At 37.5% G+C, this 16,245-nt stretch overlaps 2 protein-coding genes and 1 long non-coding RNA gene across 12 annotated transcripts in view; 1 reads left to right on the plus strand and 2 right to left on the minus strand.

The window, feature by feature from the left end:
- si:ch211-191i18.2 overlaps window positions 1-15,830 on the minus strand; it is a 31,104-nt gene extending 15,274 nt beyond the window's left edge. The window contains 1 exon segment of the mRNA NM_001045041.4: window positions 15,717-15,830. Coding sequence (NP_001038506.1) covers window positions 15,717-15,783 — 67 coding nt within the window. The 5' untranslated portion in view covers window positions 15,784-15,830.
- Window positions 1-16,245, minus strand: part of trioa (trio Rho guanine nucleotide exchange factor a) — a 573,337-nt gene that overhangs the window by 485,560 nt on the left and 71,532 nt on the right. The gene's annotated exons all lie outside the window — the stretch shown is intronic.
- The window catches only part of LOC147832648 (uncharacterized), an 86,553-nt gene that overhangs the window by 37,227 nt on the left and 33,081 nt on the right, over window positions 1-16,245 (plus strand). For all 10 annotated transcript variants that reach the window (XR_015945434.1, XR_015945433.1, XR_015945431.1 and 7 more), the window contains 2 exons: window positions 3,002-3,111; window positions 3,514-3,575. This is a non-coding gene — a long non-coding RNA (uncharacterized LOC147832648). The remainder of the gene's footprint in view (window positions 1-3,001; window positions 3,112-3,513; window positions 3,576-16,245) is intronic.

Genomic DNA, 16,245 nt, shown 5'->3' on the forward strand with positions numbered 1-16,245 from the left:
CAACAGCTTTCATTTCTGCTCTGATTATAGCCATATAACTACACAGCATGCTTAGGGTTTGTATCAAAATCTGGACTGAAAGATGACATTGTGCTCTTTTCCTTTTCTCAACTTCATAACATTCAAGAATATGGTTGTTTGAACTCTGTGAAAGCTAATCCAATGAGCACCTTTGGACAAAGTTAAAATTTTAGAGGACTATTATTACAGTTGTATTTGTGTTGTTATCAGATTAACAAAAACTCAACTTTATACCAGGAGTCAGACAGCGGCTGTCACAGCATGCTAGCCTCAGTCATGACTTGCCTTCATTTCACATACACAATTAAGTCTTTAAACACTATCTGGCCATCTTTACTGGCCAGCACACCTCAGTCACCTCAATGAACTATAGAAGACATTGTTTCCCACTGAAAAGGAGCAGCGTCGGTAATTTGAGATCTTTGTATTGCTTTGTTGCCATTTGTCAGTCATGTGAGACCGTTCCCCATGACGTTCTGTCTTCCCAAGCATCCTGTCTTTTCCTGATGTGAATGTGATACTGTGAGATTATGGAGATGTTAAATTGAAGAGTCAGCGGTAACATCTGTGAAGCCCATTCTGTCAGGCTCAAGACAGTGTGGGGGAAATGAGGAGACAGTTGGGTAAATGGAGAGTTCACCCAACAATTACATTTCCTTACTCACTTTCTAAGTATTTGTAGCTTTCTGTTCTCTTTTAAACACAAAGTAAGATATTTTAAATGTTGGGAAAAGAAGTAAATTGTTGATTTATTTCAACATTCTTTAGATATCTTCTTTTGTGTTCAACAGAAGAAGAAACTCAAACAGGTTTGGAATAAGCGGAGGATGAGAAAATGATGACAATTTTCATGTTTGGGTGAACTGTCCCTTTAACAGATATTTCTCTCTGCAGATATGTAAGCTTGCTTCTGCCATGGAATAAAATATAAAAAAACACTTTATATCACAATTCTGATTTTATATCTCACTTTTCTGACGTTTTTTAAGCAAGTTTAAGGGCCTACTCACACTATGCCATTCGTAACATGCCCAGGCCCGTTTCCCGGATTGTTTGAGAAGTGTGAGTGCGCTGAATCAGGCTCAAGCACGGTTCACTTGGCCGGCCCTGGCCCGGTTGGAAGAGGTGTACCTGAGCTTGGGCTTTGAACTGAAAGCGAGACGTGACTTTTAAGGGGCTGTTTCATATGGATTTATTAATCATTCTTACTGTTCAGTGAACGCAAACTGCCATAGTTTATTAAAGACGAGAACTCCTCACTGCATGACAGCTGCGCGGCTTCAGCAGACCTCCTCATTCCTGCAGCACGGGGGCTTTATAACTGTTTATGAGCGCCAAAAGTGGCGGATCTGTTCGGCGAAATATCTGACTGCGTGTCACCGCATCCCTAAGGACTGTTTGGCGAAATATTTGACTGCATGTCACTGCATAACAAACCGACTGAAACGATATAACTAGAGAAATCTCCACTGTGCTGAGCGAGAGCGCTCATTATCGAGCGACATAAGCGTGCCCAGGCCCGATTAGTGTGAGTGCGGGCCGTCGGGGGAGACGGGAGGGGGGGACAAGCATGCTTTGGCCCAGTTCGAGGCAACTGTACATAGTGTGAGTACGGCCTAAGTTTTTTTTTTTTTTTTAGCTTTTGACATTTTGCAATTCTGACTTTCTAGCATTTTTGAGGTTTGTATCTCACAATCTCACAATCAGAGAAATTTCTAAATTCTGACTTTATTTCTTCCAATTGTAAATTTATTGGCTTTTTTGCAATTAGTATTTTTTATAACAATTGATGTGCATATCTCACAATTATTTTTGTCTTGTAATCCTGAGTTTACATCACACAATACAATTCTGCTTTTTTCTCCTCTCAATTCTGAGTTTAAATTGAACATATATTAAATTTCCCTTGAAATTCTTAAAATTCTTGTGACTCATTCCTCAAATTTTCAAGGACATTTTTTTTAATGATTTGACTTATTTTTCAGAATTCTGTGGAAATAAAAGGTGCGTTCCAAATTGCATTCTTATGCAATAAAATTATGCAATATATATATATATATATATATATATATATATATATATATATATATATATATACACACACACAAAAATACAATACACCATTCTATCTATTCATGTATACATATATACATACAAACATAAACATAGTACATTAACCTCGTCAAGAAAATAAATAAAATAAAAGGTTGCCAAACTTATTCTCTTATTGATGCACAACTTCTACAATTATGTAAATGTTAAATTATGGATAATTATATTGTCGTTGTGGGGTAAGCCAGACATTTACTCCATTTCTTTTCAAAGATCTTTTTTTGTAATTGAAGTTCATGTTTAGTTTTTTCCATATCATAAACTTCTGCTATTATTTGAGCCATTCGTCTTTAGTTGTTGGGTCTTCTTTACAGCATTGCCGGGTTGTAGCTTTTATACTTGTTTCCAATAATATCTTAATTTTATGTTTGTCTTGCTTGTCTGCTTGTTTTTTTTATTTGTTTGTTTGTTAAAAACTTTCAAACAATGCTAAATCATCCAAGATTTGCCACTGCATCTACACACATCATTTGAAGTGCTTCTACTATGCTAATTTTGAAGTCACTTCGGATAAAATAGTCTGCTAAAGGAATCAGTATAAATTAAAAAACGCAAGCTGCAGAAACATGCCTGCCACTATAAAAACACCAGTCCCTAGTTGAATATTCCTCAGGATCATATGGAAGTCTGTCAAACATTTAGGTCACCATGTATTTATGGGACAAACGGCCCCTGGATGCACAGGAGTCCCTGAAGTGCTGACCCCCCTCTGAGCTTGGTTTTAAAGTACAGTGGATGGGAACTGACCCCAGATCCTCTTCCTTAAGCTAAAAAAAAATAATCTCTGAGGGTTTTCCTTTTACATGTATCTCATTTACACAGCTGTTCAGTTAAGCCGTGATCATGTCTGTGTTCTGTTTTCCTTCAGGGAATGGGAACGATATCCAGACTACACCTGGACTTAAAGCCCACCTCTGATGCCTAGGGCTTATCTGGATTTGTCTGACTTCATTTGCTTTGAACTGTTTTGGGAGAGAGGTAAATATCAGATATCAGTTCGAGTTGTAAAAGCTCTTTTCTATTGTCATTTACACCAAGATACACCGGTTTCCAGCTGTCCGCTTTAGGAGCTTTACATATCTGATAAATTAAATTACATTACATTTTGTTTTAACAGTGTAATCTAATATATTCTGTAAGATTTAAATGCTGTTCATTGTTTAAAGTCCATTACAACTAATATGTACAGTACTTACACTGAAAACAATAATTTGTTACAATGTGCTTATTGTATAAATACACGTTTTAACATTGAACTTATACTTGATTAAATACATTCATGTAATTACATTGTAATTAACGTCTGTAATCACATACATAATACACTGCTGGACGATCCCTTACCTTTTAACCCATCCCTAAACCTATTCATACCCACAGACCTGTCCCTAAACTTACCCCTCAGTAACCTCAGAAGTGTTCTGCAATGCATTATGAACACAGTAAGTACATTGTATTTACTTTTATTAATGTAAAGGCCTGTTCACGCTTTTTGCTAGCATTTTCATGACTAAATAAAGGGCGCCAATGTGAGCGTGCACACCAACGCGAAAAATGACAGGCGTAAAAGTGTCATTTTGAAAGAAACACCTCATGCTCTTTTTTTTTTTTTTTTTTTTTTGACGTTAAAACCTCCACCAATCCGATTGGCACTTTTGTTTACGTGCACGGAGCTGCTGAAGTCAGATTTCTACTTGCCCTGCCAAAATTTTCATTGGCCCCAGCAAAAAAATAAGTTAATAGCTATTTTTAGCCACATATTTTAAATAATGTGTCAAAATCCAAATAGAACTTTAGCATAACTTTTCTTTGAATGCAACTGACAATTAAGAAAATTATAATGTAACTAAATTAAAAAAAAAAAAAAAAAAAATATATATATATATATATATATATATATATATATATATATATATATATATATATATATATATATTTATTTATTTATTTATTTATGGTCACACTTTACAATAAGATTCATTAGTTAATGTTAATTAATGCATTTACTAAGATGAACAAACAATGAACAATACATTTACTACTGTATTTGTTCATGTTAGTTAACGTTAGTTAATGAGAATACAGTAGTTCATTGTTAGTTCATGTTAACTCATGGTGCATTAACTAATGTTAACAAGCATGGACTTGAATGTTAATAATGCATTAGTAAATGTTCAATTATGATTAATAAATGCTGTACAAGTGTTGTTCATGATTAGTTCATGTTAGTAAATGCATTAACTAATGAACCTTAGGCCCCGTTTACACTAGTGCGTTTTAGTTTTAAAACGGCGTTGTAGAATGAAAACGATCCGCGTCCACACTCGCGTTTTACCCAGCGTTTCTGAACAGCTCTCCGTCCACACCAAAACGCTGAAAACGCACATCACGTGACCACACACACACACACTCTCGGGCAAGCGCTCAAGCATTTCTACCCAGATGAGAGCTCTGCTTGTCGGACTGCTCATCAAGCATCTCCCGCTGGATCTAATCTCACTATATTTGCTAAACGTGATATTTCATTCATGTTGTTGTCTTTATCTAACGACATAGGCCAATTCCCTGACTTTGGTCATTGGAATCTATTAAGTTACTTGTTCACGGGTAACATGTTTTGGTTAAGTGCAAATAAGTTAATGATTAATCCAGGTACATTGACTGATCGCTTGCCTTTATTTCCTGCAATGTATAAACTTATTGTATGTTATACTTTTATAATTATCGATTATTAAAACTGATATTCAGCAAAAGAGAGGGTGCGTTTCGTATTTTCACTGAAATTGAAAGGAGGCAGTTGTTATCGGCTCCGTTTTGTTATAAATATCCACACAGTGAAGATGACGCTCATGCAGCACGACGCCTCAACATTTCTGCTGTCTGTTAAGTTGCTAATATTAAAATAAAAATAGGCAGTTCCTTAAATCATGTTTACATTTTATTGTTGAGAAAGGGAAACAACGTAGCCAAGGTGATGTGAATGAAGTTATAAAGTACACTGTTCCCTTTAAAGATTTACCCGTGTCCTCGGTATGTTTTCCATATCAAGAGAAGGGGGAGACTGCAGCCTTGATCAAACTTGCGAAGTCTGAACTTCCTGCAGAAGATGCAGGACTGAACTTTGTGTGGGCTACTTAATATTGAGGAAAAAAAGCCCCAATCAGATAGGCGAACGTTTGCAGCCCCGCCTCCGTTTTCAGATGTCTCCGTCTTTCCCCATCCACACTGAGACGGAGCAGCAGCGTTTTAGAATGAAAACGGCCTTTCCAGCGTTTTCAAAAAGCTCCGTTTTCGGCGCTCGAGAACTCCGGTGTAGTGTGGACGGTTGGCGTAACCGTAGCAAAACTTATGCGTTTTCAAACTAAAACGCATTAGTGTAAACGGGGCCTTATTGTAAAGTGTGACCATATATATATATTCATTCATTTTCTTTTTGGTCGCTCCAGCGGAATGAACCACCAACTTTTTCAGCACGTTTCACGCAGCGGATGCTCTTCCAGCTGCAACCCATCACTGGGAAACATCCATACACACTCACCCACACACATACACTACAGACAGTTTAGCTTACCCAACTCACGTATACCACATGTTTTTGGACTTGTGAGGGAATCTGGAGCACCGAATTGCCAAACACACAGAAATGACAACTGACCCAGCCGGGGCTCGAACCAGCTGTGAGGCGATTGTGCTACCCACTGCGCCACAGTGCTGCCCTATATATAATAAGCGAAAATGTACATTTTAATTGTGTACACAGACAAAATGTACACAGACATTGCCACCAAATATATATCAGGGAGGCAAGACTTTCTCATAACCTCATTTCAGTTGTCAAAATTTGTAAAAATCTATCTATTCAATTAATCTATTAAAACATTGGCTATAATTCTGCATTATAGGCCAACATTTCAGAGAGAAATAACAGATGAACCGAGACTGCAGTGTGATCATCAAGCAGTTCAATGATGATCTTTCTTTCGAGGTGTGAGTGCAGAAATGAACAAAACAATAGGCCTAATACAAAATACTATTATATTAAAATATGGAAAAATGATCAGATGGTAAATTCCGGTCAATTTTCCTAACGGATAAACAGCACTCGGTGATGTTTCAGCATGGTTTCACTTTCATATTCCACATGAAACGCACATTTGCCGGTGGGAATGACATCTTGCCCGATTCATACTGTATTTCTCTCTTCATATAGCCACATATAAGGCTATTATACAACCATAACACACTGTGATATAGCCTGGTTCGTTAGTTCGATGGATCATTTTGCTTTCTCACTACAATCAATCCGCACCAGAGTTTGTTTCTCATTCAGGCACGCTCACTCGCGGATCCGAGTGCGAGGATTCACATATGCCAAACAAACAGTGCTAACTGGGCAAATGAGCCCCCATTTACACTGATGCATTTTAGTTTGAAAACGCATAAGTTTTGCTACGGTTACGCCATCTGTCCACAATACGCCAGAGTTTTTAAGCGCCTGTTTGCATTCTGTTTTCATTCTCCGTCTCAGTGTGGATGGGGGAAAATGGAGACATCTGAAAACAGAGGCGGGGCTGCGGAGATTCGCTACCTGGTTGGGGCTTTTGTGTCATTGCGTATCCTTCCCTTATTTGTCAAGCCCCTATCACATGACTATAACACATGGCTTTAACGCTACCAGGAGACAGCAGATCAGCCTTCACTGTAAACAACAACATGGACACAGAAATGAGAGCGTTGTTTGCACTATTGTCTGTTTTAGGCGCCATTGTGCAGTTATTCATTTGTTACGTTTAGTAACAACTCGCCCTCGTCGTCTGTCCACAAAAATACCTCTCTTTCTTTTTTTGCCATCGCGTTCATTGTTCAACCGGCGTATGTTGACAAACAATATCCAAATGCCGAGCGAGACGCATGCTCTTGTTTATACTAGAACGCGCATGCCCATGGTCACGTGATATACGTTTTTGGTGGCGTAGTGTGGACAGAGATATGTTCAGAAACGCTAGGTGAAACGCTAGTGTAGACGTAGATCGTTTTTGATCTAAAACGCCATTTTAAAACTAAGACACACTAGTGTAAACGGGGCCTGAGAAAGGTTCCGAAACCATCTTCTAGGTGTAAAAAGCACCCTATTTTCACACAATTGACAAACAGTTGCAGCCAAATTAAACTTTGGTGACAAGGCAGCACTGCCCCAATTCAGTCTACTGTCCTGAGCGTCTAGCACGCTTTCCCCAGGCCATCAGGCAGTCGAGCCCTGCTGTTTATCTTAAATTAATCCCAGTTCAACATCGTGAAGTTTATTTTTAAATACAGAATAGTGTTTTTATAAACCAGCTTTATAAACCAGACTCAGCAGAAAATATGTTTTTGCCACACATGCTCAAGAAACAACACTTGGCTTTTACGTTATGGCTGTTTGCCATTAAGACTTTAAATCTTTTTCCAGACTTGCCTTGCTTTATCATTACAATCATCCCTGAAGGCAACAAGAACTAAAAAAAACTCTCGAGTGCTTTATTTTTACACTGCATCACGAGGTTGTCTTATAGTTCCTCAAACCAAATCATTTGCAGCCATTCTTCTTTGGAGACTGTCATCTGTGTACTAATAGCCATCTGTAAGCAAAGCCTTTCCACTTACTCTTGAGATTCATGGGAAACAGGGCAGAGTTAATACCTGGATCAACACCAATAAACAAGTGGTGCCATAAACAGCATGAGGCTAAACACTTTAGCTATCAGAGATATGGAGATGTCTGGCCAGGTCTGTGGTTAATATACGACGTGCTGTTTACTTTACAGTCATCATCTCGAGGGCAAAACAATCACTGTCTGTTAAGTGTGAATTGAGTCTCACGCTAGACTCATGCTATGAGTACTTATCCAAACATCACCGTGCCCTCTTAATCAGATAGCTTTGCCAAATAAAGAAACAAAAATAACAGTGTGACGTTTTGTCTGCTTACAGTTAGCATGGTGGATTTCAGGGTGAAGGTATTCACATGCCCTGCTAAATGATTTTTCAAGTTTCTCCTTCATCGAGGAAACTTAATGAAGCTAAGCTGTAAACGTGTGGTTTGCTTTTTATTCCTGTTATCACTCTTGCTTGCTCTCGTGTCATTGCCGGTGAGATATGAGCTAAGTTCCTGAGTTTGTAGCGGTTCAGCATACTGTCTGGCCTTTGTCCAACTTCATGCTTTCAGTATAGGCTATAAAACCCAGCACTGTCACATCAGTCACAGAGCAAACAAGCTGGAACACGAAAGCCTAAAAAGCAGTGAAAGCTGGGAACGAACCTCAAAAATGTGATTTAAACTGAAGCCCAATTGCATGGCCTTTCAATGTAAACTTCACTGGTCTCAACACATGCACATTAGAAAGATTCATTATTGTCCATTTAGAGTAAAAGTTGCAATATATTGTATCACCTTTAAACACACGGGCTATTTTTCTGCTGTCTTCAGTAGTTTGTTGCTGTTTCTCCATTAACTTTTCAGACTTTTCAGAAAACAGTCCAGTTCTGTGTTGACCTCTTATGAACAGTTTAATGCAATGACCAACACAAGCTAATTGGAAGCATATGCTTTAGCTTACATTTTTGTGAAAGCGCAAAAATGTTCTTCAACATACTGTAGTTTGTATGAAAAATGAATGCTTTGGGACAGTATGACACCATTAAGTGAAGTTTATTTATAAACTAATTTCGTGAGGATCACGTGCTTATGATTGACACGGCGGGCCCCGAGTCAAGCTAATTCACCAACCACCAATCAGATGATTCCTGACTCAGTATTAATAACCAAGCATATTTCCTTTAGTCATCTTCATCATGAAGAATCCCCCCTTCCACCCCCTCTCTTTTTCCTCTTTAGGGCAGCACGGCGGCCCAGTGGCTAGCACTGTGGCCTCACAGCAAGTATGCCTCTGGTTTGGGTCTCTACCCGGCCAGTTGGCATTTTTGTGTGGAGTTCATGTTCTCCCCATGCTTGCGTAGGTTTTCCGCGGGTCCTCCGGTTTCCTCCCACAGTTCAAAACATGAGAGATAAGTAAATTGACTAAACAAAATCAGCACCATATTCATAATTCCACCTTCCAATTCCAATCCTTAAGCAGCAGTAGGGTGGGGTGGTTAGGGGGGTCTTGAAATCTACGTGAGCTCAAACTCTCCTCTCGCCCTGCAAACGGGAGGGAGCCTTGTGCTCGAGAATCTCATGAGCTCAGGGCTCTCTCCCGGGACAGCATGCCAAACAAGCTTATTACCAATCGTCAGCTAAGTGGGAACTCATGAAATTTCCTCTTCACACTAATGATAAGTACAGTGACGTTATCAATGAATGAAGGATCTTTTTTTGTGCTCTTCTTTTGCACAACACTATTTAAATATCACCACACAGCTTAGTGATGTCAATGATTTGTAATCAAATAAACTCAGATTCGAGTCTGGTGATGCACAGTTCCTCAAAAGGAAACATTTTGAAAACACTATTGGTTGGGTTTAGGTCAGTGTTTCGCTAGGATATCTGTATGACAAAAACGGTCTTTTAATGAATGTGTGGTATAAGAATGTTTTTGAAATGTACAGCAAAATGTATTGTTATGCTGTGTTCACACCAGACTCAGAATGCGCAAATAAATCAAGCTATTCGCATGTAAACAGATGCATGAACATGTTTGAGTTTACTTGCTTTATCCCCGCGTGAAATTCAGCTCACAATAGACGCGGATTCGCATCATGGGCAGGACTTCTTTCTGCCGAGTGACTTTAGCTTTATTGCTAAATGGCTAACATGGATTTTATTGAGAGAGTAGCTGTGTTTATGTGCTTTAGGAAGGCTGAAAAACAGCATTGATTTGTTCGGCGCTGTGTCTTGAGTCCACTAGATACTTTCAAAGGTGCACCCAGCTCGAGAGCTCATAAGCTTTTCCAGAACTATACCTGGATGATGGAAGCTTTCAGCAGTGCTTCTGAATGAGCCAATCTTAGTTTGATGAACTGTTGTCCAGTTTCAGAAAGAGGATTTCCCCTCAGGACACCAACAACAGGCACCACATCATAACAAAGACTAAAGAATACACAAGACATGTCACTTGTATCTTTTTGAATGGGGAAAAGTGTAATGATCAATATGGTAAATAAAGCCCCGCCTACTAGTACATGAGCCAATCATCGATCGCAATATGGCGAATAAAGATAGCCGCTGAGTGAAATGACTTGCCTTAAAGGGACTTTGGTCACAATCACTCCCCTAAAAGAGCAAGCTCATGATTGGTTTACCCCTGAAGTTAATTTTCCAACTTGAGCGATTTGCGCGATACACACAATAAGTGCATCAGACGAGCAAAATGCTCAACTCACGCAAATTTATTCACGCCACATGATGTCTGTTCATGTCTTTTGTGTTGACTTAACATGTAAATCACTCACGCTTGACGCTTCATCCACATCTTGTGTGAGAGCAGCATAAGTAGCATTTCAGATTAGCAAAAATAATAATAAACAGCGCCCTCTAGTGGATTTGTCATTTAAAACGTACCTGAAGCAATGTAATTTACTTTTCACAAAAATATAGGCTATGGCTCGTATTTCTTTGATTCTGAAAACAATTCAAATCACATGTGTGATTAGAAAACTTGAGCTGTGCACAAACTACACGTTTTTAATTTAAATTTGCATATGCAGTCAAGAGCCAGAATGAACAAGATCAAAAACAAATTACTTAAGACAAAGTGCTGACGAATTCTGGTGATTAAATGATTTCTATCAAACAATTTAAATTAATATAAAAGATATTATATTATACATAACACATGCGTAAACACAGCCATGTATGTATTGGTAACCAACAGTAAACAAGCCAAGCATAATGAAGAAAGCTGACTGGTCACATGGGTGTAATGTTCGCTACATCAGAGTTTATTCAGCGGATGTGTTTCTACTGTATCTTCCATTTGCATTAACACTTTTTCACACAAGCCCAAATCCAACTCGATTTTTTTTTGCCAATTTCAAAGTGCATTAATATAAGGTGAAGAGTACTTGTATAAGGACATTAAGAGATGTCCACAAATGCATTTTGAGATCATATAGAGCCATTTTTGTTGTTCATTAATTTTGGAGAGGAATACCACAGATGCTGGATAAGGATGAATCTTTGTAGTGTGCATGTGTTGAGAGCCTGCATTTGCCTTTTGAAAGCCCATCTATTTGACTGCAAATATGTTAACTTTAGTATTAAAATCTGAAAAATACTTATGCTTCTTAGCTGAGATTGACATGTAATAGTAATCACTGACCAACATAGTTCCTTGTGAACCGTTGGGAAATGTAGTCAGGCGGAACCTGACCCTTCAACTCCCCCTAACTACCATCAGTCATTCAAAGCCCCCAAAACTTGTGATTTCAAGATGTTATCCTAAAGAAATGTCAAAACAAGCATGAACCCAAAGTTACGAAAATATCCTCAAGGTAAGACCTCACTCCCATAATGAATTTTGGCCAACGCTTCTCCTTATCGCTTCCCCCAAAAACCGCAGGAGGCAGTGAGTTCAGTCCAGCAGTAAACCCACAACACGCATGTTACTCCTCTCATGACATCTGCTTTATTAATTCTCACTTCATCTTCTGTTTTCCAGTAATTAATTCAAGACATCAACAGGCGCAGTTGGGCATGTAAATCAGCCAAGTTTCAATCGGAATCCTACACGCATTAAAAGCAGGCAACTCATTTGTTCTGCTAGGAATGCAGCTGTTTGTATTGGTGGTAAATCTTTACCAGCGAAGGTTTTATTCTCGCTTAAGACATCATTCAGTCCTCTTTTGCTAATTATCACTTATTGTAGTTCTGAAGTCATGGATGTTCTGTCACTTCCTCCACACAAAAGAACAAATTCCTGCTTGTTTCTGCTAGTAGTCAATGAAGAGAACAAGAGGAGGAAGTGAGATCTGTGAGTGTGCGTCGACAGAAAACAGCTGTGCGAGGAACACGCTGCGGGATTACTTTGCCCTCGTGATTGTTCTGACCCCCTGAGGCCGTCTGTCATGCCGAAGAGTTTGCGATGTCATACAACTCCATAAGGATGCACTTTTGTGTGCTTTTTCCTGGGAATTTCCATACAGTTATATCTCCAGCATGACTCTGAGTGCTAAATTTACAAATGAGCAGGATTATGCAGCGTTAGCAAGTGCCATCCTGACTAATGCTCCGGCTTCTTTTGTTCTTTGTCATTTTGCGCAATACTTGCTCAGACAAAATTGAAAAGCATGCATTAGGCAAGAAATACTCCTCTTTTATCTTCAGTAATACAATAGATATACTGTACTGTATGTAGGAATAATCTCTCAGGCTTGAAACAAAAAGACTCTACATCAGTGCATTTCTAAAATACTGATCCATTGTCATTTTTGTCAATCTTTATACTTTGCCACTATCCTTCAAACAATCCCAATTTTAAGAAGACATTTTTAATCTTTATTAAAATTCAGCATGATTATATTTTAATTAACCAGAATAATTAAATTGGAAACACTTTAATTTAAGTACCAATTCTTATTACTTACCTATTAATAAGATATTGGCAGTTTATTAGCACTTATAAAGTACATATTTCTGCATGATCTCATTCTACAATGCCTAAACCCAACTACCACCTTAATAACTATTAATAAGCAGACAATTAGGAGTTTGAGGCAATGTTTATTGCTTATTAATAGCATGAATAGTGCCTTAGTTATATGTAACTGATAAATATGTTTAAATACATTGTTTAGCGTAAATTGGATCTGTTTTACTGAAAGATTATTGCATATTTTTAAATATTCACAAGTTATTTGAAACTTTGAAGCACTTTGATGACACTTTCTATGTACTTTTGTAAATCTAAATGGTTGCAGGCACGAAAAATAAGAATATTTTATATAAACTGATTATAACTCCTTAATGTAATTGTGCTGGTGAACTGTTCATGTGTTTTGAGGGATTAATCATCATAATTTTGATGCAATGAATCTGTCAGCATACATTCTTTCAGTTTACAGCATCAATCCTGACTGCTTTCTGAAGATGGAAAAGTTTTCTTGTGCACAGATCAAAACCAGATTCACACAGCATGGTCTTTTTCTGGCAGTGCTCTTGAGTCGCATATTTTGTGCATCAATACCTTAACATAAAATCAGTGAACATACATCAGGTTGCTTCAACAAAATCAATAAAATTATGCTTTTGTTTTTTAGTGAAACGCAGTTTGAGGACCAGTTAGGACTATTAACTGGTTGCCTATTAATATGCATTTAGTATATTGGCTGTTTATTAGTATTTATAAAGCACTTAGTAATGCCTTATGCTGCATGACTGTGTCTAAAGGGAGAGTTCACACAAAAATGAAAATTCTGACATCATTTACTCACTCTTCACTTGTTCAAGACCTATTGGAGTTTCTTTGTTCTGTTGAAAACAAAAGAACATTGAAGAGTGTTGCACCTGTAACCACTGACTTCCATTTACTCTCAGAAAACTCTCACTGTCACTGGGGCTGTACCATTTTATGGAACAGAATTGTACATTACGACAAAGAAACAAATGTACCATTGCATGAACAAATGTACCATTGCAGTTTGTACCTTTAAGGACATGATTTGTGCCATGGGAAACCAAAATGTACCTTTGGTTTATTTTAAACCTGCAGATAAAATATTGTACTTTCATCAATGGAACAAATCTGATCCATGAAGGTACCACTACAGTGGCAAGACACTTTGCACTTTAACAGTGTCAAATGTGTTCTTTTGCTTTATCCAAAATGCGTCAACTTATTTTCAGTAAATATAAAACATTAAATATATTTTAAACAATGTTTTTAATAAAGTTTATTTTTGTGTAAATGCACCTTTTCATTTACAATAATACAAGAATAAAAAATACTCTTATCTAATCTATTTAATCAAAAGATGCATTTTTGCTAAACATTTCACAGCACTTTTCACAAAATGTTACAGAAACACATTCTCCCATATACAATATAAAACATTTTTTCCTCTAATCTTCACACAATAGCTTTGTAATCATCTAAAAGTAATTTATTTACTTTAAAAAATGTAATCATGCAAAAGTATTGTAATGAGATATGCACAATGTATAATTACTTTCACAATGCTAAAATGTCTGCATGAACACTTTGCATATGCAGGACTTTTGCTAGCTCGCGTGCGTATAGTGGAAAGCAAACGCCAAAAGGTGCAGATATCAATAATATAAATGTATTTATGAGAATGCTTTGCAAATGTTTGTTAAAAATGCCTTATTTTTAATTTACAATATCTATAGTTTTAAATTTTACCAGTTGTTTTGTTTAATAGGTCTTAGTAATTAATGTTTATGAGTTTCTTTAAATATGTTTTTAAATGATGATTAATGTTTTAGTATGGAAATTATTCATAAAATCACTTTCCCTTTCCAGTCATATTTGTTTTAATAAAGAAGGAGTTGTCCAACACTTTTGTACCTTTTTACTAAGAATATAACTATGTATCTTCATTTCAGCTGTACCATAAAAAGTAGTATGTATCATAAGTACACTCTCAGAAATAAAGGTACATGATCTGTCACTGGGGTGGTACCTTTTTGAAAGGTACAAATTTATAGCTGAAAGGTTCATATTAATACCTCAAGGGTACATATTAGTACATAAAAAGTACAAAAGTGTTCCTCATAAAATGTTTGGGTACTAATATATAGTTTTTAGGTACCAATATGGACTCTTCAAGTACAAATACTTTTGAAAAAGTACCACCCCAGTGGCAGCTCGCGTACCTTTATTTCTGAGAGTGAAGTATCAAAAGAGGTACCATGTAAGGTACAACTTTTACACAGGTACAAAATTGGTCCTTAAGGAACATTATTTGTACCACTGAGTACCTTTTTTTCTGAGTTTAGTATATGTTTTTCCTACTATGGATGTCAATGGTTATAGGTTTCCAACATTCTTCAAAATATCTTCTTTTTTGTTCAACAGAACAAGAAAAACTCAATGGTGAGTTAATGGAGAGTAAATTATGACACCATTTACATTTTTGGGTGAACTGTTCCTTTAAGATCCCTAATTAAGACCCCACGATTGAGCTTGACTACTTGGCAATTAAATTAAAAGTGTATTTAAGTGAAATTATTGTTAAGAATTGATCCCTAAACCCTAAAAGTGCAACACACAAAAAAAAAAAATTCTGAAAAATGTTTTTCATGCAATGAAAGTCATTAAGGTGCAATTTTATTTTGAAATGTTGTTATTATTATTAGTATTAGTATTATTATTTTCTTTTTAATCCCACTGAAATTCATTGCAAGAAGAAAATACGTTCAGAACACTTTCAAAATAAGTACAGGTATTATAGACATGAGCAAACAAGTTTTTTCTTGCTAAGTGATCCCTAGAAAACTAAGAAAGCAATCACAAGTTACCACTTTTTTCACAACTTCCTCAGCCTCCAACACCAAACACATGCAAATGCTCCACTTTTTATATCTTCCACTGATCTCACTTAGAAATAGATCTCATTTAAGAATGGTAAAGCGTCTGTGTCTCACTTACCCCAGCACAGCGGCAGCAGCAGCAAACACACTGATATCATCACACAGCGCTCAGCTCGTCTTGCCATGTCGCTGTGTGTGTGTGCAGCTCCACGCTGAGCCCCTGAATGACTGCAGCGCATGACTGCGTGTGTGTGTGTGTGTAAACGGGAAAGCGAAGGGGTGGAGGAAGGAGAAACGGGGGGCGGGAACTGCCTCATTCATCTGTTAACTAGCACCACAATACTATAGTCAGTGTCTAGGGTGGATTAGGAGTGTAGCTGCTCTCATTCAGTGAAACAGCTTATTTTTAGCAGCGCTACATTTTAAGGCAGGCGAGAGATGAAAGGATTGGGATGTGGGTCGCAGAGCCTTCGGGAAGGTCATCCAGGCAGCTGGTTTCGTATCTGCTGTTTGTCAACTGATCTTTATTAGTGATAAATTTGGATGCCTGTGGTGCAGTTAATGGTTCGGAAAGGATGCATCAGGATCAGTTAACAAAGGCATTTAATGTGTGGGTCTGGAAAGAAGATTTAGATGCTTAGAAAGTA

Source organism: Danio rerio, chromosome 19 (assembly GCF_052040795.2).
Source record: "Danio rerio strain M-AB ecotype USA chromosome 19, GRCz13ab, whole genome shotgun sequence".
Lineage (NCBI taxonomy): Eukaryota > Metazoa > Chordata > Actinopteri > Cypriniformes > Danionidae > Danio > Danio rerio.